Here is a 26,481-nt window from a genome sequence, read left to right on the forward strand (position 1 = left end):
AAAAACTTGTAATAGGATACGCATCAGCATTCATAATTTTCTGCATAATCACCAAAGATTCTAGTCTGTGCCATGAGAATCAGTACCATATCGTAACCCCATTTCTCAGAACTTCACTTTTAGCAATGCACTCTGGTAGCACACATTCTCCAAATATCTTCCACAATCACACCTGCCCATCTGATTAGAATAAGGTGTATTCATCACTCCATGGAAACAATTTCCACTGTTTTATGCACTAATTATGGTCCTCAATGTACCAAGGCAAGACCACTGATCATGTTGTTGGTCATGTTTGGCTTATGTGCCACCACTCTCCCACAGAAATAGGCTGCAGAGCTCCATATGTAGTGTGTGCATATAGACTGACCTGAAGCCCTATTGATACCTTAAACTTCTGGTTGGTTTTTGTAGGGATGTCTGATAACATTAATGTTCTACCCTTCAAGTACTCTCTGGTCATGTGGCGTAAGCATCCATGGTGTTTCTAGATAGTGCGATACAGTCGTGCTTCCGTTTCATGAGAACATCAACAACTTTGGATGGCGCAGGCTGTCAGCAAGAGCATGAACCATCAAGCCAGCAATGCAACATCCAACAATATCATGAAACAATATCAAAGAGCAATCACCGATATGAAAACCTGAAGGTTTTCATTATCGTGTGTGTGTGTGTGTGTGTGTGTGTGTGTGTGTGAGAGAGAGAGAGAGAGAGAGAGAGAGAGAGAGAGAGAGAGAAGAGGGCTGACCTGCAACTTGAGTCTGTGAATCTCCACAGGGGTAATCTGAAGAATAGGCAATGCTTGCACAAGTTCTCTTGATTTGGCTGGCACTAAACAACCTTTTTCCTTATCCCATGCTGCACCTTCCAAATAAAGTCCAGTAAGGTAACATCCTGAAACAATATTAAAGAGCAAAACTGATGATTTATTGAACACTCACAAGATGAATTAATTTAGTTTGTTTGACTAATTTGCTTAATTAACTTGTTAAGGTCTGATATTTTCAATCACTTAATACAAGAAAATTTGGATAACAGTAATCATAGAATACTTGGGTAGAACCAAAAGGCAAGGTAAATGATAATGGAAGGACTTTGGAACTATCATCCTGATATGTAGTTCTCTCAACAGTGTGTACAGGCAGCTAATATAAATCATGGAAGTTCTGTCAATGATGTATAGGAACTTTGCTAGTATAGACAAAGTGATGATTAATGCATTATACACTGAGTGATCACTGAATTATGACCACTTGCCTAATACTTTGTAGGTCCTCCTTTTGCCCTCAGTATAGAAGCTATCCGACGTGGCATTGATTCGACAAGATTTCAGAAGCATTCCGGAGGTATGGCCAACCAAGCTGTGTGTAATGCGGTCAGCAATGCAGGTATGGAGGTCATTGGTGTCCAGATGCCTGATATGCCTTTCCATAGTGTCCCACAAGTGCTTTATGGGATTGATATTGGGAGAGTTCGGAGGCCAATTGATATGTTGGAAATCAGAACTGGGTTCCTCAAACCATTCCTACACAACAAGTGCCCGATGGCTTGACGCATTATCATCTTGGAAGACATCATCGCCATTCGGGAAAAAGTGAAACATAGTGGGGTGTACACAGTCAACAAGGAGTTGACGATAGTGGAGACCACTGATACATTGTTCCTCATGCACCAGGGGTCCAAGTTCCTGCCAGTAAAACATACCCCACACCAAACAACCGCCTCTACTGGCCTGCACTTTTGATACCATGCACTTTTGATGGATGAAGAGCCACATGTCTGTACACGACCATCCACAGTGTGGAATAAATAACGTGACTCATCTGCCCAGCACACCTTCTTCCAGTCTTCTAACGTCCAACTTGCATGCTCTTTGCACCAGGCGAGTCTTTTACAATGATGAACCTTGGTTAGGAGAGGATGCCGTAGGGGTCATCTGCTGGTATAGCACATATGTGCAATGCATGGTCATGCCAGATATTATTCCAGGTTGGCCCATGTTGTATTGGGTAGTCAACTCTTCAACAGTGCTGCACCTGTTCGCCTGTACGAGCCGTTGGACCTGGCACTCACCTCTAACATCAACCTTTTGCTGACCTTTGCAGTTTTGCCGTCGGGTTGTTGTTTGACCATTTTGATGCCATTCGTGGTACACTTTAACTACGGCGGCTCTCGAACATCCCCACCAGTTCAGCCATTTGGGAAATCAAGGCACCAGCTCATCGAGCACCCACAATCTGTCCTTTATCAAAGTCCGGTAAATCCTTTCTTTTACCCATCACACTCAGAATTTTACTACCTACTGAACAACTGACACCTTATCTATGCTACACAGGTCGACTAACTCCGCACTCTCGTACTTGATGTGGTCAACGGGTCGCATTCAGTTTTCATAGAGGTGGTCATAATTCAGTGATCACTCAGTGTATAAAGTAGGGGGGTGCATGAATGGTCTGCATGCAGTTCATTCCTGCACATTGCAGGAATGGACTGAATGTGGGCTGTTATGCAGAAGTGCTATGTGCTCCTGAATTTAAGACTAGTTTACCACAAAATATACTTTCACACTAACTTTTGAAAATATCAATTTTTTGTAATATTTGACATCTTTGTATTGCATTCTTTATGATGTTTAATATATCCCTCAGTATTTGACAATATTATTATAACCATATAATAAGAATGTTATTAGTTTTATGTAATAATTGTTGGATTTTAATATTTAATCATTAAATATTAAATCAGAACATGTGCTGCAACCAGTCAGCATCCTTGCATCCTTTTAGTGCCCAACTTCACAGAACCAACTTTCCTTCAACTTTTGTTTTCTGGAACAGCCTCCCTTCTCCAGCCAAAAAGATTTGGACACCCCTGGGGGGGGGAGAGATAGGTAGGTAGGTAGGTAGGTTATGGGGGGAAAGTTTTTTAGATTCAGAGGAAGCAATATTTGTGATATGCTTATGCCAAGAGAGAATAGAAGTCAAGGTAATCCTGAACAGAGATATGTAATATTTAACACTTATTGTGAGTGTTTCTCTGTGAACAAAGGAAAGGGCTACATAAATTCTTGGTTGCTGATCAATCCTCTTTTTGGCTAACTCTTCAAAAACAGCCTCTTTCTACAATATCCAATTGGCAGTATTTGGTAAGTTATGCTAATTATTTCATTATGTGGAAATTGATTTAATTTTTGGTGTGAATAATTAAAGAAACTCATAGCACTGCTAAAATGTAATTATATCCTGTCTTAAATGAAATGTCAGTATATTTCATGATTTTTTTCACATTTTGTAATTATCTTCTTCTTCTTCTTCTTCCGGTCCAGTATTGGGCCTAGTGGCCTGTTACAGTCTCTCTCCATCTTTGCAGGGGTGTGCTTCTGTCTCTCCTTCCCCGAGGTTTTGTAGTTTAGAATCTCATTTGGATGGTGTCCTTCCTCCATTCTCTCTACATGCTTGATCCATCTGTTTCTGTATGAGTCAATATAATTCAGTACTGAGGTTGTCTGCAGTTCTGACAGGATGTTTTGATTCCTTTTCATGTCAAGTCTGGTATACCTGCAGTTCTGCACATGAAGCACATTTCTGCACCAGTCAACTTCCTCCTCCTCTCCCCTTTGCTCAATGTCCATGCCTCAGAGCCACAGGTTAGGATAGGTCTGGTGAGGGTGTTATTATCAGTGTTCTTGTTTTTTTATGCACCAGATTACATTTGAAAATATGGTTTATAGTTTTAGTAATTCCTATGTAATTATGTACTTTTTTGCTCAATATCTCTTTCTTTTTCATATGACAGGTGGTATCCTAGATATTTCAAAGTGTTAACTTGTTCAATAATATTATTATCAATGCAGATCTTGCTTCGCATTGGATCTCTTCCTTTAAATGCCATCACTTTTGTCTTTGAAGTTGAAATTTCTATATGAAACGATTTTGCTATTTGTTTAATGAGAAGATGACTTTCTGCAATGAGTTCTCATTTTCTTCTATTAGAACATGGTCATCAGCAAAAGGTAGTGTGTCCATTCTTGCTTTATGGCTAATTTCAATGCCTGTCTTGGAGATTTTCCCTCATTCTCTTTTAATATGATTTATATTTATATCGAATAGAAGTGGGGACAGTCCACATCCCCGTTGCACCCCTGTATTTACTGTCTCCAATTCAGTTGTTTGTGATTCAATCTTAATTTTTATTCTATTATTTTTATAGATATTGAGGATGGCTGTGATCAACTGGTCTGGTATATTGTCTTCTTTTAAGATTTCAAATAATTTTGTTCGGTTCACCTTGTCAAAGGCTTTTTTGTAATCTATGAATAAAAGTTGGGTTTCCAAATTAAACTCTCTTCTTTTTTCTATCAGGAGCTTGAGTGTGAAGTAAGTATTAATATATGATCTTCCCCTCCTGGACCCGTTTTGTTCTTCTTCAAGAACAAAACGGGTCCAGGAGGGGCATATATATCTGCGAGAGTGGAAAACCTGTAGGTTTTGTAGTTGCACAGCTTCTGGAAATGGATAACGTGTTAAATAATTCAATAGAGTTAAATGGAAACATATAGTCCAAGTAATTCATGTCATGCAGCTTAGATGGTACTGCACTAGTGAGGCTTCTATTCCGACCTTATGGTCTGGCAATGATCTCCCAGATATTGGATGAGTTTAGTTTTCGGACAGGAGTTGAGCGAAGATAATGAGATTCCTAGAGATAATGTGATACCTCCATGATAGCAAATTTGATTTGGAGAGCATGACAGATTTTTAAATAGTAGGTGGTAGACCTGCAATCTTACTGAGCCATTTTAAAATCCAGTATTTGAGGGATAAGAACCTGGTTTGATATAATGTAGTTGTTGGTTTCTCTTGTTCCCTGAAGTTTCTTTTTTTGTCTCTGTCAAAATAGCTATTTTAATTTTCTTTTGCACCAGAATATCATCAATTTGACCTTCCTTGTGAGTTATACTGCTTGCGTTCCAAGTAGCAAAGAATGTTTTTTTTCCTTTTTCCAGTCGTTACCTCAGTCAGGCCAGGGTAATTTCCATACAAGGCAGTCCTGAACTTTTTTTTTTTTTTGAGACATAAAAGTAAGAGAAGGAACTTGTAGATTGGTTACTAGCCAAAACATAAGGCATCCGATGGCAGGACTGCTGTCTGAGGCTGTTGAACCAGCCCAGTTTTGTAATTATATGTTACCTATTTCTTTGTATAGGATAATCTTTACATTAATCAGAGAACTGAAGGGGGTGGTTCTCCACAGCATCACAGTCAAAATAAATGTGCAAAATGTGAAATGTTTGCAGGCCTTTATAGAACAGGATGTGAACTAGCCAAGGACGATGGCTTTGTGTGTCATAGGTGCAGAGACTGTGAAGAAATTAGGTGCCATCTCAGTGTCCTGATGGGTATCTATGAGAGTTTGAGATGCAGTGTAGATGCCATCGAAAATATTAATTAGGAGCCCATCAAGTTCTCAGCTGCCGAACTCAATGCCAGAGCTCACTCCTGTGCATCAGGCAACACAGCGGCAATCTTCAAGGCAGAATGCACTGGTCCCACAGGAGTTAGTTCTTATCGGTGACTCTAATTCTCAGGGAAATGGGAAATATATTATGCAAAAAGGATAGATGGAACAGGAGCAGGGTATGTCTGCCAGAGACGAAAGTTGAGGACGTTGTAGAGCGGATATCATCTTTTAAAGGCACAAAAGGATTAGTTGTACATATTGGAACTAATGACCTTAAGAGTAAGAGAACTCCAGATCTACTTAACAAGTAGAGGTCATATTTATGTTGAAATAAAGTCATGAGTTAGGGTTAAATTTGAAAGTGTCTGCAATTCTGCTTAGACACGATAGGAGGGAGTATAAGTTGAGAGCCTTGACAATCATTTCAGCCCTGGAGAGACTGTGCAAGGCTCAAGGGGTAGAATTTTTTTCAGCGTGATCTGCGCTTGCTAACAGGAGATACTGCTTCTACAGGAATAGCCATACTCTTAAATAGAAAGAATGCAAGAATATTTGCTGATGCTATCGAGGCAACGTTAGATGGGTCAGAAAACTGCTAGCTTGGGGAATTCACAGACAAAAAGATTACAGTAGCTGCAAGCAGAGAAGAAAGTGATTCTTGCTCTTTAGCATTAGCATTAGTAGAGGCATTTGATGCAGGAAAGCAAGCTTATGCAGCATCAGCCAAAAAAAAAAAAAAAAAAAAACCACTTCCACTTCACCCCTCTGTTTGTTCAAAATACCTGTCCAGCTGAGCCTTAAACTTATTTAGGCTATCAACGTCCACGAAAAGGGATGGAAGTCTGTTCCACCAACCAACCACCCACTGGCTAAAGGCAAATTTCCGCACGTCTATCCTACATCTATCTTTCTCAACTTGAATCATCATTCTTCTCTTTCTTGGTGATTCCCTTCTACTTTTGACTCTCTCTCTCTCTCTCTCTCTCTCTCTCTCTCTCTCTCTCTCTCTCTCTCTCTCTCTCTCAGGGTTACTCGGGAAATTTTTTTTTTTTTTTTTCCTGGTGCAGCATAAGCCCCAGGCTTCCTTGCATCATGTGGATATTAATAATAATAATAATAATAATAAATGTATGCCCTCTCAGGTGATTATTCTGAGCAAGAGGAAGAATCCCATCAGCATTGAGCATATTCAAACCATTCAAGGCTTTATACACCTCTATCAGATCACCTCGCTGGTGCCTAGTCTCCAGACACTGTAATTTGCAAAACTTAAGCCTTTCTTCGTAAGAGCACCCCTTTGTTCCATTCACTAATCTTGTTGCCCTTCTCTGTACTCGTTCCAGCAGCTTTACATCCTTCTTGAAATGAGGCCTCCAGACCTGTATACAGTACTCTAGGTGTGGCCTGACCATTGCCTTATACAACAGAATAATCACCTCCTTATCTCTGCTAGAAAAATTCCTATATATCATTGACAATACACAATGAGCTACTCTTGCAGCCTGTCTGCACTGTCAGAGAACTTCATATCTGCCTGTACAACCACCCCCATGTCCCTTTCATTCTCTACCACTGTCAGTGTAGTACCACAGAGTTGATACGTTGCTCTGGGGTTGCTGTTTCCCATATGTAGTACTTTACATTTGTCAATGTTACACTTCATTTGCCACTTTCTCAGCCCATCTGCTCAACCTTTCCAGATCCTGTTGCAGCAGCATAGAGTCAGTAGTGTCCTTGACAACCCTGCCAACCTTCGTATCATCTGCAAACTTGGACATTAAGCTTGATATACCATCATCAATATCATTTATAAATACAGAAAACAATAATGGACCCAACACTGAACCCTGAGGGACTCCACTAATAACATTAGTACACGATGAGCAGTGTCCATTGATTACCACTCTCTGTCTTCTCCCCCTCAACCACCCCTTTATCCAGAGCAGCAATTTGCCTCCAATGCCACACTGCTCCAATTTGTGCAGCAGTCTTCCATGTGCAACAGTATCAAAAGACTTTCTAAGATCCAAGTATATAATATCAAAGTTATTCCCTGCATCCACTTCTTTTGTGACTGCATCATAGTATCCAATCAAATTGGTCAGGCAAGACTTCCCCTTAACAAAACCATGCTGTGTCCGAGCTATAACTGAAGTCTTGTCTAGATGATCCTGCAGTGCTTCTTTAACCAGTGCCTCCATTAATTTTCCTGGAACAGAAGTTAAACTCACAGGTCTATAATTACTTGTGTCAGCCTTTGATCCTCCTTTGTGAATTGGGGTCACATTTTCACATCTCCAGTCTGTGGTTACCTCTCCTGAGTCCAAGGAAGCTCTCATAATTATGGCTAAGGGTTTGCTTACTTCCTTTGCTGCCTCCTTTAATATAACTGGATAGATCCCATCCACCCCAGGTGCCTTGCTTGTGTTTATCTTCAACAATTTCTCCTCCACTTTACTCTGTTATTACAAGATTCTCTAGCTTATTGCCAGAGTTGAATAAACCTCTGGTATTCCCCTGGCTGAATAACTCCTCATGTGTGAATGGCGATGCAAGATATTCATTTAGTTTGTTGGCTACTGAGCAGGATCATCAACAGTTGACCCATCGATATCAAGTGGACCAATCTGATTCATCCTCTTCCTTCTAGAGTTTACATAAGTAAAGAACTCTTTGCATCCCTTGCCAAAGATTTCTCGTAATCTGCCTTCGTCTGCCTAACCTCCTTTGTAACTTGGTTACAGATCAACTTGTATCTATCATAGGCTTCTGTGTCACGTGTTAATTTATATGTATCCGATGCATTTTTCTTCTCTGCCATATGTCTCATTAGTTCATCTGACATCCATTTAGGCCTAAACCTTGAATAATATTTCTTAGTTGGTATGTAAAGTCTAGTAGCTTCCAAGATAAGTTCTTTGAATGCTTCCCATTTTGAATTTGATGTTGGTAACATCATCAGTTGGTCCCACTGTATAGCATTTAAATACTGTCTCAGTACACCGTAGTCACCTTTACGAAAGCAATAACCCTTCCCTTTATCCCTAATGGTAGTTACCTCTTTGAGTAAATCCCACTTCAGCACGCTGTGATCACTGCCACCTAGTGGTTCATTTATCTGCAGATTCTTAATGCATGAAGAATCACTACTGATAATCAAATCAAGAGTATTACTCCCTCTAGTTGCCTCCCGAACATGCTGATGTAGAAAACAATCAACCAATAAATCCACAAAAGCCTTGCTAGTGTGTGAGTGACCAGCCCCCAAATTCCAGTCAATATCTGGGAAATTAAAATCCCCCATTATAAGACTCTCTGATTTACTAGTCCACTCTATTTCCCTGTAGAGTTTCTTATTATACTCATCAGAGTCATTAGGCCTAAAGCACACTCCTACTCTCAATTTTGATCTCCCAATGCTTATGTCACACCAAACTGACTCGACATTGCACTGTCCAGCGATGACGACTGGCTTAACTTCCTTGGATTTTATGTGTTTCTTAACTAATAGCATAAACCCTCCTCCCTTTGTATCCTTTCTGTAGACGTTGTACTCCCCAAATTCCAGTTCTGCATTCCTTATATCTGTGTGACACCACGTCTCTGATATCCCAACAATATCTGCCTTTGATGTTTTGAGCAATACCTCAAATTCATTTACTAAACTCCTAGTATTGGTGTACACGCAAGTATACATGCACCTGTTTCTATTCTTAGCTACCCTAACACAACCCATGTGTTTACTTGTACTGCAATGACTCCCAGCAGTCTCTGAAATATCCGGCATCTTGTTTTTCAGGCTTCTGCTCATTCCAATAGAAGCAGTGCAAGAATCTCTTTCACCTCTGCCAGTGGCTACTGTTAATCTATTAGTCTTTGTCTCCCCCCCAAGCTAGCAGTTTTCTGAACCACCTAATACTGCCTCGATAGCATCAGCAAATATTCTGCTTCTATTGTAATGAGCAGTAGCCTAGAGAGTAAGTTGCTGGGGATTTCAAGAGCTGCTGGGAGTCATCATGGAACAAGTAAATACATGGGCTGTGTTAGGGTAATGAGGAGTAAGAACAGGTGCATGTATACTTGCTTGTACACCAATTCTAGAAGTACAGTAAATAAATTTGATGAATTTGAAGTGCTGATCAAGACATCAAAGGCAGATATTGTTGGGATATCAGAGACATTGTGTCACACAGATATAAGCAGTGCAGAATTGGAATTTCGGGAGTACAATGTGTACAGAAAAGATAGATAGGGTAAGAAGGGAGGGGGTGTTATGCTGTTAGTTAAGAAACACAAAAAATCAAAGGAAGTGCATCCAGTTGACATGGATGGACAGTGCAATGTTGAGTTAGTATCCCTGGGAAAAGGGATATGAGAGTAGGAGTGTGTTATAGGCCTAATGACTTTGATGGGTACAATGAGCAATTGTGCAGAGAAAGAGAGTGTGCTAGTAAATCAGAATGTCTTGTAATGGGGGATTTTAAACTTTCCAGATATTGACTGGAACTTGTGGGTTGGTCACTCGCATGATAGCAAGACTTTTATGCATTTATTGGATGATTGTTTTCTACAGCAACATGTTTGAGGGGCAACCACAGGAGCAATGATCTTGATCTGATTATCAGTAGTGATTATTCATGTGCTAATCATTTGTAGATAAAGGAACTACAAGGTGTTTGTATTTCCTTTATCTACATCTACAATCTTGATGAAATTACCATCAAGGCTAAGGGGAAGGATTTCTGTTTTCGAAGTCTCAGTAGTAGACAGGAGTCTCAGACAGTTTCTAAATTCTATAGAGGGGGATCAGCTAATGATGTTAAAAACAGCAAATTCTAAATAGGAAGTCTTCAAGGAATTAATCTTAGAAGCTACTAGGATTTTCATACCAACTAAGAAATACTGTTCAAGATTTAGACCTAAATGGATGTCAGAGGAACTAATGAGGTTCGTGGCAGAGAAGAAATATTCGTAGGATGCATATAAATCATCAGATGACCCAGATGATGTCCAAGTCCCAGAAGGCAGATATAAGCTGTAATCAAGGCAGATATAAGCTGGTCTGTAATCAAGGCAGATATAAGCTAGTCTCTAATCAAGGCAGATATAAGCTAGTCTGTAATCAAGTCACAAAGCAGGTTAGGCAAGAAGGTTGATTATGGGAAATCCTTGGCAAAGGATGCAAAGAAAAACAGCAAAGACTTCTTTATTGTACTTACGTAAACTCTGGAAGGAAGGGGACGAATCGGATTGGTCCACTTAATGTTAGTGGTTCATCTGTTAATGATCCTGCTCAGATAACTGACAAACTGAATGAGTATTTTTCATGTACATTCACACATGAGGAATTCTGTACTAAACTCTAACCGGGAGCTAAATGATTTTGTTATAATGGAGAGCAAAGTGGAGGAGAAATTGTTGAAGTTAAACATAAAAAAGGTACCTGGGGCAGATGGAACCTATCCAGTTATATTGAAGAAGGCGGAAAGGGAAGTAAGGAAACCCTTAGCCATAATTATAACAGCATCCTAAGATTCAAGGGAGGTCTTCATGGACTGGAGATGTGCAAATGTATCCCAATTCAAAAAGGGCATTCAAAGGGTGACACAAATAATTATAGACCTTCTGTTCCAGGGAAAATAATAGAGTCACTGGATAAAGTAGTGATGTAGTATGACGTAGACAAGACTGCAATAATAGTTAAGACAAAGCACGGGTTTGTTTAGGGGAAGTCTTGTCTGACCAATTTGATTGAATACTAGGATGTGGTCACAAAGGAACTGGATGCAAAAAATAATTTTGATATCATATACAGTCAGTCCTCGTATAACACGTGTTTACACTACACGAATTTGATCATACACGATTTATAAATAGGGGAACGATAAAAAACACGAACCGAATTCGCTTATGCATGATTCGCCTTTGTGTTTACAAGAAATGGCAGTCGAACGCAGAATCACTCCAACCGAACGCAACACGATAGGAATGAAGAGAAGATTCTAAAAATGTATTTTATGTTTTTTATATCAGTGAAGGGGAAACACATTTCACCATAATAACGTAAAAACCAACACAATTCCAGCTATCGGTAGATCGCAAATGCAATTAGATGGAGTTTAATACTAGTTTATAACAGATTCCACTAGCAGAAACGCAAATGGAAATTGCTTTTATTGTTTTATGGTAGTAACCCCTAGAAATGTGGTAAATTTAGTAAAATGTGAGGTGTTAATAATGTATCTCTGCGTTTACAGTGTTGTTTATTTAGTTGCTACACACGCGCAGCTTTGTTTATGTGTATCAAGCGTGCCTCCTCGTTTTGTAATTGTGTTTTATTCCCTAAAAATGAGTAAAATACTTAAAAGGTGTGAAAAGGAGGCGTCGTGGTGAAGACATTGCAGATTCAGAGAGAAAAAGAAAAGCAATATCGATAAACAGAGGCGGACTGACTCAAAAATTCTTACCCTGGAAAATTTATAGTGGCCTCATACTATGATTTATGGCCAAAATCACACGGGCCTCAGGCCCATCGGGGTTTCCCCGGTAAGGCTTACGGCCAGTTCGCCTCTGTCGATAGAGAAAAAATATGAATTTGTGAAACGCTTTGAGCGATATGAAAGACCATGTGATATTGAACGTGCTACAGCCCTAAATGAGGCAATGTCGAGAATTACAAAGAATGCAGAGAAAATAAAAACAACTTTCATAGCAGGAACAACTGAAAGTGTAATTAAAATCCATTAGATTAAGACAAAAAGAATTGGAAGAGAAGGAACGGCTGTCATCTGTTTGGATAAAAAATCAAACAAAAACAAGTTTGTTTACGATAGAAGCAAAAGCATTAGCAATATTTTATTATGTAATAGTAGTAATAAAATACGTAAGTATTTTATTACGATTATTTATTGTGTTTGGTAATGTTTTGGTTACAAATGTGTGTTCAATCTTGGGTGGTCGGCACCTAACCCTATTTTTCCCATAGGGCCTGTTGTTTATATGTTCTAGGAACACAATTATCGTGCTATACGAGGACTGACTGTACTTGGATTTCAGGAAAGCTTTTGATACTGTTACACATGGAAGACTGCTGTAAAACTGGAGCAGTATGGCATTAAGGGAAAGTTGCTGCAATGGATAAAGGGATGGTTGAGTGGGAGTGGTAGAGAGTGGTAATCATTGTACACTGCTTTAAGTTGACTTTAAGTTATTAGTGGAATCCCCCACTAATTCCCCACTTCGGTGTTGGGTCAATTGATTTTAGTGTATTTATCAATGATATCAATGAAGGCATATCAGGCTTAATGTCCAAGTTTGCAGATGATACAAAGGTTGGTAGGGTTGTTAATAAAGACAGTAAAGACAGTATGCTACTGCAACAGGATCTAGAAAAGTTAGGCAGATGGGCTGAGAAGTGGTAACTGAAGTTTAACATTGACAAATGAAAAGTACTGCATATGGGTAGTATCAACCCAAGAGAAGCATACCAACTGTGTGGTACTACACTGAGGGAGGTGGAGAGTGTAAAAGACCTGGGGGTAATTGTGCAGTCTGATATGAAGTTCTCGGAGCAGTGCAGATGGATTGCCAGAGCAGGTCATGGAATTTTGTCAATGATATATCAGAATTTTCCTAGCAGAGACAAGAAGGTTATTATCCCTTTGTATAAGGCAATAGTCAGGCCACACCTTGAGTACTGCGTACAGCCCTGAAGTCTTTTGCAAATCTTTGCATACACAAGCCATGTCAGATGCAATTTTTAAAATTCTGGATGAATTCTTAAAAGTTAAATTCTGAGACATATTGATTGGTGGAAATTTTATTATTATTATTATTATTATTATTAGCCGTATGGTACAAGGAAATCTGAGGTTTATGCTGCACTGGCCAAAAATAAAAAATTTCCCTATTACCTGAGAGAGAGAGAGGAATCACCAAGAAAGAGAAGAATGATGATATTCAGCTCAGGACCCTGGGTGTGCCAAGCCCATACTCACCAGAGAGAAATGTCTCAGAATTAGTACCGACAGCTCACATTATGACAAGCAGATACAGAGGAGTTCACGTTCGGATGAAATCTGTCACCAGAAGCAAAATTTATTCTTCTGTATCCACAGACAATCACTAGCAACTAGCAGTGAAAAAAATGTCCAGAGTTAAAGGCAGTTTTGGAAGAAGCTGTAAAAATTGTTGTTTATTTTATTAAGTCTCACCCTTTGAATCCAAGAGTTTTTGCGGCTCTCTGTCAGGAAATGCACAGTGATCGTTGTCAACTACTCACTTTTGCATACTGAAATTCATAGGGTTTCTCGACGGAAGGTTCTTACTTGCCTATTCAAGTTGCGAGATGAAATGAGAATTTTTCTGCTTCAATCAAATTTTCAGCTTTTGCATTGTTTTGATAACTTTTCTTGGTTAGCAAAGTTGGCATTCTTAGCTGATATTGTTGGCCACCTTAATGAACTGAACCTGTCTTTAGGGAAAAGCCACAAATATATTTAAGTTTTCGTGACAAAATAGAAGCTATCATCAGGAAATTAGATTTGTGGTCTCATCAATTAAACCAAACAAACTAGGAATCATTTTCATGTCTATCAGACTGTTTAATTTAAAAAAAAAAAAAAAAGATACAGCTTCAGTACAAAGTAAAATGTGACATAAGTGAACCCTTGCAAAACCTCCAGATAAAGCTGCATGCATATTTTCATGATCCTAATTCAAGATATCACTGGATTAGAAAACTTTTTGCGAATGTTGATAATTCTGTATTCACAATTCAGACAAAAGAACAAGATAGCTTAACAGAACTTTCATGTGATAACTCTCTAAAGATAGTCTTTACCCAAAAGAATCTGGATGACTTCAGGTTACATGTTCATTCTGAGTACTGAATTATCTGATAAACCTGTGAAATACTTTATGCCTTTTTCCACAACATATGTTTGTGAAAGTGGATTTTCCGCACTTTGTTTCGGAAATAAAAGCACAGAAACAATCTGAATGTTGAACTAGATTTAAGGTTGAAACTACCACTGTTTCAACCAGACATTCAAACTCTGATAACTGCAAAACACCACCAGCCATTTCATTGAATGACTGTATATATGTGTGTGTGTGTTCACAGCTTATTCACAGCTTACCACAGCAGTGGTAAGCTGTGAATATTTTAACAACGGGCTTGCAGTTTTGCCGACTTTTTGATGTGAAACATCCTTGGGAATTCCTGCCGCGGATGACGTCACGGAAGTGACGTCATCCGCGGCATTCTAAGGCCATATTGCTTCGGGATATGCAGTGGTCATTCCCTGACCTTTCCACATCCTCCGTATTTGGTGGTGACGGACTCGAACCCCGGTCTAATCAAGAAGCATGTGCTACGCACTGCTGCTGCTCCTTCTCACCTGGCTATGGAGGTGCCTACATTCACTAGTAGTGTGATTAGAATGCGTGATGCATTTTTCGTGACCAGTATGATATCTGGAGTCAGCCTGGTCATCATGCCACCCTCTCCTCTTTACAATGATACCTGGATAGTATCTCGAGTTCTGTTTAGATTTTTTTAATAGTATAACGTCACAATCATACTTCCTGAAGTATGACTGCAACAATACAAATATTTGTCAACAATTAATTTTTTCGTCTCGCATTTTCATAATATTCCACTGTTAGGTGCCATGAACAGCTGCGTATGTCGTTTCAACTACAAGGTCAGTACTTCAATCGACGCTATTTTCTAGACATTAGATAAGTTGCAATCGCAGGTACACATCAGTTACTTTAGTCATCATAAATCTATTGTATCTTCTTGTCTTCCAGAAATTATAAAAATTTGCGAATGTTCAATAAAATATTTACAATACAAAAGCTCTATTATTTCATAATCAATGTCCAAATCAAAATACCTAAAAGAAACGCGAAGAATTCACATAAAACCATCTACCGCGCGTGCTCGGTACAGGCGCCACTTTTTTATTTGTCTCTCTTTTTTTACTAGGGAAATATAATGGATACATATTTTTTTCATGATAAAATTTTAATATTGCGAATAAAAAATAACACGAAATATTTCCCATATCACAAAACATTCTACATTATAAAAACAAATATTAAATAAAAAAACAAACTCTTCTAGAAAAGGTACACAATTATTATTATTATTAGCTATATGGTGCAAGGAAGCCTGAGGCTTATGCTGCACCAGCCAAAAAAAAAAAATCCCAAGTTACCCTGGGAGAGAGAGAGAGAGAGAGAGAGAGAGAGAGAGAGAGAGAGAGAGAGAGAGAGAGAGAGAGCGAGAAAAGTAGAAGGGAATCCCCAAGAAAGAGAAGAATGATGATATCCAGCTCAGGACCCTTGGTGTGCCAAGCCCACACTCACCAGATGTGAGCACCCGGGGTTAAATCACAGATTACATAAAAAAAATTATTAGACAAATATTCCAGAAAAATTTATTGTAAAAATTGCCATATACAATTTATTATTAATATTCGTTGTCAATCTTCTGCTTTGCTCAAGCTGAGTGATGATTACAGAGGAATGATTTGACGTAACAATCCGGATCAAATTGAAGTAATGGTTTTCCATTTAGATGTATGGTTAACATTATTCACTCATTTATACAATATTATTCATTATGCTGAAAGCACTGCTAATCGCAGTGGTTTCAAAGATATTTCTGGCTTTTATAATTGAAGAGGGAATTTCACTCGATTTTAAAGATAAACTGTCTTCGACAAAATCTCTAAAATCATTAATTTTTATTTCAATTTTATCAGAAAACGTAAATTTATTCGTTTTTCACCGTCTTGCCATGGAGACGAAAGTTCTTTCTTATTCCACGATTCCAGGTAGCATATGTTTAAAATTTCTTTCAATTCCTCATCATCAATAGTATCATTATTTTCTTTATTTAATTTAAAATTACTCTGTTGCATTAATAACTTATTCTTAATAACATGTCACGATGTAATTTTTTAAATGTGTTCTTACTTTCGATTCCTTCAAATTCTTTCAACTTCAACATGCTCTCAATTTTAGCTTCATAATTTCCTTCAGAATTTTTGAAATTAGCGATAGCATTGATAGTTAGAATAATTAATTTATCTGCTTTTACTATAATGATGCTGTGACTTTGTAAAGCTTCTAGTTAAGGTAAGAGAGCTCCTGCAGGATGTCGATCATTAATGCTAAATTGTTAAGAAATTCCAGATTGAAAAGTCGGTTTAATAATCCAGAATATTTAACTAACTTTCTGATTCAAAATGTTTGCACAAAGGGGGATAATTCCTCCAACCCTCAATTGCCGTCAGTAAGCTACAAGCTGCCCATTGTGGCCCAAACACATGACCGATCTTTATAGTTTCCGCATCAAGTTCTTTGGCAATCATCTTTAATTCGCGCTGGTTTTTTGGAAATTGGTGATACAGATTTTTTTTTTTTTTTTTTTAATTATTGCCTGTATGCCATTATATTTTAGAACATTTCCTGCACAGTGAAAGCCTTGATGAAGTTTCAAAATCTGCCAACATTTCCTCTTCGTAAAGTTTATATAATATCTGATTTGCCTCAATTCCCCCCCCCCCCCCCACGTTGCTACTCTCACTAGTTCTTTGAATACAGTGCAAAATGTCGGAATCACACGGATATTCTGCTACCGTGACCATGTAAACATAGACAGGAGTCATTTACTGGAAGGCAGGGTTCACTCACTTCTCCGAAAAACATATGACTTCTTGTAGGAGTAAAGGGGAACCACAACACAGGTTGACCATAGGCTATAATCCATGTCAAGAAGCTTCTTAATCCTCTGACTGGCTATGGAAAGCATATTTACTAGCACAACTTCTTGGTGTGTGACTGCAGAGGTTTTATGGACACCACTAACATTGTGAAATGGTAATCCCTTTCACCCTTAACTCGCACTTTCTAAGTACCTAAATTGCCTAAAGGCCAGAGGTAAGAACAATGCATACAAAATTGTCTCTCCTAACCCATTCGTTACATGGAAATTTTCTTCGTTCACCGGAAACTATTTTAAATGTAATTACCAAGGGGGAATCAAAAAATTTCGCTATAAAGAAGTTCGTTAAACAGAGGTCCGACTATAATTAAATCAAAAATGAAGCAATTTTAAAATACATAACCGATTGAGTGAGCCATTAAAATGCTGGGAATGGGGCCCTGCTTGCCCCGCCATAGTTTTGGCTCTAGATACTCAATAATTGCATTCAGGATTTCATTTGTAAAATAAATGATCGTCTCAACAATGGGCTCGCAAATTTTCAAAAAAAATAACAATGGGCTCTCGCGAGCCCACTATAGCTCACCACTGTGTGTGTGTCTGATGATTATCCTCTCTTACTATTTGGATGGCTTTTATTTAACCCCAGGGGCTCACACTGGTGAGTATGGGCTTGGCACACCCAGGATCCTGAGCTGGATTGAACATTATTATCTTTCTTGGTGATTCCAATCTACTTTTGACTCTCTCTCTCTCTCTGTCTCAGGATAACTTGGGAATTTTTTTTTTTTTTTTTTTTGCTGGTGCAGCATAAGCCTCAGGCTTCCTTGCACCATGTAGCTAATAATAATAATTACAATTTGCCTTTTATAGTAGTCATTTTTTTTGTTGTTTTATTTACATAATTTAATTTTTTAATTCATATTTATTGTGAATTTTTTTATTATTACGCCATACAATTTGGTTTTACAGAATATTTATACTGTCATTTTTATTACATCCAATGTGTGTGTGTTTTTTAATTTTCTATATATTTCATAATTATGTCTAATATTTTTCTTTCTTTTGCCTATTTGAAAAATTATTGTAAAACTGCGGCACCATGAATTTGTATATATATATACCATACATATAGTATATATATTCCAATTCAATTTCATAATTGTAATTTGTATGCTGAGCTAAATGTATAAGGGGACAGATTTGTTTCAATTTGTTCAAATGAAGACAAACAAATCAACTTATCTATCTACCTACCTACTTAATTGTAGGTAGGTAGGTATTTAGTATGAAAATACAACAACAATGTTACAACAATGTTACCGCATCCGGGGTAGCCGATGCGCCAGCACTGGGGACCCAGGGTACTGGTGTGAAGTGGACCACTGGCCACAGAACAAGCTGTTATAACAATGTTACCGCATCCGGGGTAGCCGATGCGCCAGCACTGGGGACCCAGGGTGCTGGTGTGAAGTGGATCACTGGCCACAGCAATAAGCTTACTACGCCAAAAAGGACAATTAACATTGGCGAATGGAATGTTCGAACGGGGCACCACGTTGGACAAAAGGAAATCATTGCCCAAGAACTACTTAGGTGCAAGATATCAATCGCGGCATTATCCGAATTAAGGCTCACCGGGTCTGGAACGATGATCATCCAACCACCAGCACCTAATGAAGCGGTTATGCTATTCTATTCTGGTGGTGAGAAACGAGAAGCAGGAGTGGGCTTTATGGTCGATGCTCAGGCCACCAGTAGTGTGATCGCTTTCCAACCAATATCGGACTGCCTGGCAGTCCTTACTGTCAAGGGCACCATCAAGACCCATATTATCTCCGCCTATGCGCCAACTGAGACTAGCCTGGACCCGACCAAGAATGACTTCTACAACCAGCTCCAACATACGCTGGATTCAATTCCGCAGACAGAAGTGATCATCCTCACAGGGGACTTTAATGCCCATATTGGCGTGGACAGATCTGGTTGGGAAACAACAATGGGCAAGTTTGGCCATGGGAAGATCAATGACAACGGCTTACGTTTGTTGTCCTTTGCCGCATCTAACAACCTGATCATTGGAAACAGCCATTTCCAGCACCCTCAAAAACATCAACTTACATGGCGAAATCCATCTGGCAAGGACTCAGCAATCCTGGACTACATTTTGATCAATGCCAGATTTCGCTCATCACTCATGGACGTTCGTGCCATGAGGGGACCTGATTGCGGATCTGATCACTACCTCATCCGGGCTAAGGTGCAGCTCAAATTACGGCATGCAAAAAGATCATCTCGGTCAGCCAAGCTGGACTGGAGGCAGCTAATGAATGCTGCCAACAAACAGGCATATCAGATCGCCCTATCCAACCGCTTCGAGATGCTGGCCGTGCCCGAGGATATAAATGAAGAAGAAAAGCAGATCTCTGATGCCATCCTGGAATGTGCCAAGCCCCTATGTCCACCTGCCCGACGTCGAACGCAACCATGGATATCAGACGAGTGCCTCGACCTCGTGGACAAACGGAAACAGGCAAAGTTGGTCGACTTTGAACGGTACCGGCAGCTAAACCGAGAAGTCCGACAAAGAATGACAGCAGAAAGAGAAGCATACTGGAACCAAGTGGCAGACGATCTTGAAGTGGCGGCATCCAAAAACGAGTATCGCACTCTCTACCGCACCCTCAGATGTCTGAGTGGAAAGACCAAATTGACTAGTGACAACATCAAGAATGCTGATGGGACCTTCGTGCGATCACCATCCGAACGCCTGCAACGATGGAGTGAATTCTTCAAAGCTTTGTATAATCACGACCCACCTCAGGGACCGCCAGCAACAGCACTCTCGATCGACCCCCCTGAGGTCTCCATGGTCGATGTTGAGCCTACAGTAGAAGAAGTGAAAGCAGCCATACAATCCCTGAAGCATGGCAGGGCACCAGGAGTGGACCAAGTCACCACAGAAGCGATCAAAGCCGGGGGAGATGTACTGCTTCGCCGACTACACTCACTCCTCAAAACCATCTGGTGCACTGAACAAATTCCGTTAACATGGAGGAAAGCCATTATCGTACCGATCCACAAGAAAGGTGATAACCGGGACTGCAAGAACTACCGTGGCATCAGCCTCCTTTCCATCATCGGAAAGGTCTTTATGAAGATCATCCAGTCAAGACTGCAAAAACATCGCGAGCAAACCAGTCGAGAAGAACAGGCAGGATTTAGACCCGGGCGAGGATGCTGTGATCAAATCTTTGCCATTCGTCAGCTGATGGAGGAGAGGATCCGGTGTGGACAGCGAACCGTCATTGTTTTCATTGACTTTAAGTCTGCTTTCGACTGTGTCCACCGGCCTGCCTTATGGAAACTACTTGAGGTTGAACATGTACCTCGAAAAGTCATCACACTCCTCCAAACTGCATACAACGGTTTAACCAGCCAGGTGCGCATCCAGAACGATTTATCAGAGGAATTTACCATCCAGACTGGAGTCCGCCAAGGGGATGTAGCCTCCCCGTTGCTTTTCAACATCGTGGTTGACGCCATTATGAGGCAAGCATTCAGAAACAGACAGGGCATACAATATGACAAGGATCACTATGTGACTGACCTGATGTTTGCTGATGATAGTGCTATCCTTGCCGGTAACGACGCTGAAGCCACGGACATCCTCTACGACATTGCCCGCATTGCCCGGCCATACGGTTTGAAGATCAATGCTGGTAAGACAAAGGCCCTGACAACAGATGGGTCGCAAGCCACCATCTATCTCGAAGGCGTCCAGATCGAGCAAGTGCAGGACTTTAAATACCTTGGGTCGCTGGTCCAGGAGAAGAAAGTTGCATCCACCATGGAAATCCACAGCAGAATTGGACAGGCAGCCACTGCGTTCGCCTCGCTCAAATGGTGTCTGTGGAAGAGGACCAACATTTCCACAAAGACTAAAATCCGACTCTTCCGGACTTTGATCCTGCCCATTCTTCTTTACGGATCGGAAACATGGATTTGTCTCAAGTTAGATTTGAACAAACTTGAGGTATTCCAAATGCGATGCCTGCGGCAGATCTTGGGCATCTCTCTTCGTGACCGCATCACTAATGATACCATCCGCGCTAGATGCCAACAGCAACCAACCATTGCCGACCAAATCCAGAAGCGAAGGCTCAGATGGTTTGGCCACGTATGTAGAATGGGCACGAACAGAATACCATCCACACTCCTTTGGAGACAACGACCCACCCAATGGAGCATCCAACGGACCGCGCCTAGGAAAACGTGGGCCAAGCAAGTGGAAGATGACTTGAAGAGCCGACGTCTCGACCTTAACCAGGCCAGGACTGAAGCCATGGATCGTAAGGTATGGAAGAACATCACAGAGCAAGTCCGAAACCCTGCGGCACCTACAGCAGCATACTGGTTGCGTGGCCAATCGCCTCCCCCAGCTGCCAGCTAAGGACCAAAGAAGAAGAAGAAGAAGAAGTATGAAAATATCATCCACTATTTTTTAAATTTATTTTTTATATTAATAAAAAGTAATTTTATTTAAAATAGTGTCTGAGTTTAACATTTTTTGTTTTAATACTAAGTATTTCAATAATTACAAAAGCCTATTGGCATGAAGAGGGCCATGAAATGTTTTTATGTTAAAAACGGCACCTTATATCCAAAAAAAGTTGGGGACCACTACTCTAAAGATCAAGCTGACTTTACTGCTTCATCTGCTGCTGCCTGAGTTTATTTAATTTCCCCATACACATAACCTTGGATCCAGAAGAAACAGCCTTCAAAAGTTAATACAAATAAGTACATGAATGGTTGCTTTATGCAACAAAGGACTACGTGTTGGAGTTTCCATACATTTTGTGGTTCATATACTTGAGAATTGGTGTCTAGAAAGCATTTTTATTTCAATGATGTTTTTAAGAGTTCAAATGAAAATAATTCATTTTTGAAGCAGTATAACACACTGCTTTTAAAATGATCAAGAAGAGGTGCATTATATTGAGATTGCACTATAATAGCTTTAGGATTTCTATTTATCTCAAATTTTAATGAAATTTAAAATGACTCAATAAATCTTTGTAAAAAAATAAGATCGAGATTCAGTATCAGGTATCCCTTCCAGACTGCTAGAGATACGGCTATGACTGATGGGTGCTGACTCTGCCCAGTGTCATGTGATTTCCTGAACACAAGGAAACATCTGATGTGGGTGACATGCACTGCATGCCACCAGTGCCAGATGTTACGGCCGTGTGGAAGGGGTACCCAATATTGAATCTTGACCAATACCATTTCCCAGTGATTGATGGGTTGTGACTCTGCCCACTCACTGCGTTCTACCCCCTCCTTTCCTCGCCCGGCAGATGTCAAGTGACACGCCGATGGCACAGCAACAAATATGGCTGCTGAAAACAAAGGATAAATCCAATAATTTTAAAAATGCACGTTTTTCGGGAATCACAAAGTGTCATGTGCATTTGAATGTCGGATAGACATATTCAAGAAAAGGGGAAAAGGTAATTTTAAAGGAAATTTCACGAAAGAAACGGAATGGCAAATCAACATTTAAAAAGAAAAAGAAACAAAAATGCCGGTTTTTCTATGCTATTTTAAGAGCATTAACAATGAGAAAGCCTGAAAAGAAGAAAAAGAAAAAGGTAATTTAAGGGGAAATTTAACAAAAGAAAAGGAACAGCAAATCAACATCAGAAAAAAAAACAGATGCATGTTTTTGTATGCTATTTTAAGAGCATTAACAATGACATTTGCTGAAAAGAATAAAAAAAAAGGCAAAACGGTAATTTTTAAGGAAATTTCACAATAGAAATGGAATGGCAAATCAACAATTTAAAAAAAAAAAAACAGAAACAAAAATGCACATTTCTTTATGCTATTTTTTTGAGCATTAACCATGAGATTGACTGAAAAGTAAAAAAAAAAATAAATAAAAAAAAAATAAAAGGCAAAACGGTAATTTTAAAGGAAATTTCACAATAGAAATGGAACTGCAAATCAAAAAGAAAAATAGAACGAACAGGAAATGGTATTTTTTTTTAAAAAGAAAGTAACAAAAATGCACGTTATTTGGGGATCGCAATATGTTGCGAGACATCACAAAAATGGAGCTAAAATAAGAAAAAGGAAAGACAGAAATTTTTTAAAAAACAAGGGTAGAGATTCAGTAATGGGTACCCCTTTCAAAATAGTGGTGAGGAAAGGTGGGGGAAAGCAGTGCATGTCACCCACACCAGATGTTTCCGTATTTTCAGGAGATCACATGACACTGGGCAGAGTCAGCACCTATCAATCACGGCCATATCACTAGCAGTCTGGAAGCGGTACCCGAAACTGAATCTCGACCCTTTTTTATTTTTGGTAAAGATGCAGTAACGGTACCCCTTTCAAAATGGCAGCGAGGAGAGGTGGGGGGAAACAGTGATTGACAGGTTGTGACTCCGCCCATTCACTGCATTCCCGCTCCTCTCCTCGCCCAGCAGATGTCAAGTGACACGTGGATGGCATGTGGCACAGCAACAAATATGGCTGCTGAAAACAAAGGATAAATCCAATTATTTTAAAAATTCAAGTAACAAAAATGCACGTTTTTCGGAAATCACAAAGTGTCACATGCATTTGAATATGTCGGATAGACATATTCAAGGAAAGGGTAACGGGTAGCCCTTTCAAAATGGCGGCAAGGAGAGGTGGGGGAAAGCAGTGATTGACAAGTTGTGACTCGAACATTTCGATTCACATTTCGAACAGCCAGCGAAGTTCATAACCTGAACATACGGTAACATCTGGCACGGGTGGCAAGCAGTCGTGTCACCCACGCCAGATGTTTCCACATGTTTAGGAGATAACATTACACTGGGTGGAGTCAGCACCTGTCAATCACGGCTGTATTGCTGGCCGTAACATCTGCACTTGTCAATCATGGCCATAACACTTTGTGATTCCCAAAAAAAGTGCATTTTTGTTACTTGAATTTTTAAAGCTATTGGATTTATCCTTTGTTTTCAGCAGCCATATTTGTTGCTGTGCCACATGCTATCCGTGTGTCATTTGACATCTGTCGGGCGAGGAGAGGAGGGGGAACGTAGTGCGTGGGCAGAGTGACAACTGGTCAATCACTGTTTTCCCCCACCTCTCCTCACCACCATTTTGCAATGGGTACCCGTTACTGAATCTCTACCTTTCTTTTAATTTAATTTTTAATTGCGTCAGATTGATTTTTAATTGTGTTCAATTGATTTTTAATTTTTTTACTGTAATATAAGAGTTTTGATTTTTTCATTTTAATTGCTGGAGAGCAATTAAAATGAAATGCTGGAGAGAAATTAAAATGAAATAAAATTAAATTAAAAGGAAGTGTTCTACTTATTATATTGAGGTAAACTTCTCTTATTATTTTACAAATATTGATATCAATGTAGAACATATTGAGCATTACTGCTCTGGTTCATACTATCAACTACTAAAAATGGAAAATACATTATTAAGAAGTTTGCCTCTCAAAAGGTTCATCATGAACAAAAAGTTAAAATTAAAACACTCTTACATAAAGTGAAAGCTTCAATAAGCTGTCTGGCTTTTCAGTATTATTAACACTCTTCAGTTGCATTAATGTGTGTTCAGTTGTATGGTACAACTGAAACTTTTCCCACTCTTCGAATGTCTTCTACCCATTATACCTGCAGCTGCTTTGACCTCTTTGCACACCACTGTTGTATTGCATTGCCATTTGTGATCTGTTAGACTCCATGATTCTTTTCATGCTGTATAGGACTCTCACATCAACAAACTGACTCCAGCCACAGGAATGTCAATGGCTGGATGTTTTCTGGTTGTTCATTCTTGATACATTCTAGACACTGCTGTGCATGTACAGCCTAGCATTAGAGGAGTATTCATGATGCTTGCACAGCATGTTCTAGTGATATCACTATTGCTCCAAGTCACTTAAGTTATAGTGTTGGCCCCTTGGCTAAATTAATCACACAATCCCTTTGTATATGATTACCTGCTCTATATAGCATGGTATAGACACATTATTGTTAAGTTGCAAATTCTGGAAACTCAGTATCTACATGCTGGCATGATTTGCTTACAATGGATGAAACATAACTTTATGTTATGACAAGATAGGACATAATATCATATAATTTGGAGAATGGAATCAGAAGCACTAAAATTTCATTTCACACATTAGGGAATGATTTAAAGACATCAAATTGTAAGCATAAGGTTTTTTAAATGTATGGTTTCATAACGTTTTTGAAATTTATATATTTTTTCCAACTAGAATTTAAGTGATAGGCAAATTTCAAATAAACATGAAAAAATCTTTTAAATAAAATTCTTTTCACTTTATAGAATTAAAATTATATTAAAGGCTTTACAACTACAATTACCTATGAGTGGTCTGTCTACGACATCGCCTTCATGTTCAAACTGCGTTACAGTTGAGTAGAGTGAAGAGCGGTCCAGTGGCCACCCATTTTTACGACATGCTGTTTGAACAAGTGCAGTAAGATAAGATTCTGGAATATGCAGTCCTGAAAGCCACATAACTTTAGGCTCACCCTCTTCATGCTAAAAAGAATTATGTATAAAAAAACTAATTATTCAATTTGTGAAAATGTTACATAAATATGTTTCTTCAGAGAATATATAAATACATATGAATCAGCATACACTTCTAATTTAATATGCCTATTCAGTCAAATTAAGTGTATAAACAGATATTCTACATAATTTAATAATAATACGCAAACTTTGTTTTGCTTTTATTCTGATATTTAACAAGATTTCACATAAATCATAGTGAGACCTCAGCATCACTTACACTTGCTTGTAAGAGAATAATTTTAAAACTTTATATTATTATTATCATCATCATCAGTGTTCTGCCAAGGGCAGGTCAATGCACATACTCAACTACTCCTTCATATCTCTCCATCCTCAGCCCCATATCCTCCTTACTCTCCATTTCCACCATCCCCACACAGATTCATCTATCATAGTTTCCACAGTCTCTGTCTGGGTCTCTTCCCCTCAACTTTTCTGTCCATCATCTCCTTCACCAATCGCTCACCTCGCAACCCAAGTCCAATCCAATTTCTCTTCTGCCTTCTGATTATTTCAGTCAAACTGCAATGTACACATTCTAGTTTATGTTTAACTTCAAACAGTGGGCTGTGAATATTTTAACAATGGGCTCGCAGTTTTACCGACTCTTTGATGTGAAACATCCTTGGGGATTCCTGCTGCGGATG

General features: G+C 39.3%; 1 protein-coding gene across 1 annotated transcript in view; it reads right to left on the bottom strand.

Annotated features, from left to right (window-relative positions):
- The window catches only part of Dhc98D (Dynein heavy chain at 89D), a 971,787-nt gene that overhangs the window by 10,075 nt on the left and 935,231 nt on the right, over window positions 1-26,481 (bottom strand). Inside the window, exons 54-55 of the mRNA XM_090387912.1 lie at window positions 25,618-25,798; window positions 749-894 (exon numbers count right to left, since the gene is read on the bottom strand). Coding sequence (XP_090244038.1) covers window positions 749-894; window positions 25,618-25,798 — 327 coding nt within the window. The remainder of the gene's footprint in view (window positions 1-748; window positions 895-25,617; window positions 25,799-26,481) is intronic.

The sequence above is a fragment of the Mastigoproctus giganteus genome, chromosome 2 (assembly GCF_048544385.1).
Source record: "Mastigoproctus giganteus isolate SK-2022 chromosome 2, ASM4854438v1, whole genome shotgun sequence".
Taxonomy (NCBI): domain Eukaryota; kingdom Metazoa; phylum Arthropoda; class Arachnida; order Uropygi; family Thelyphonidae; genus Mastigoproctus; species Mastigoproctus giganteus.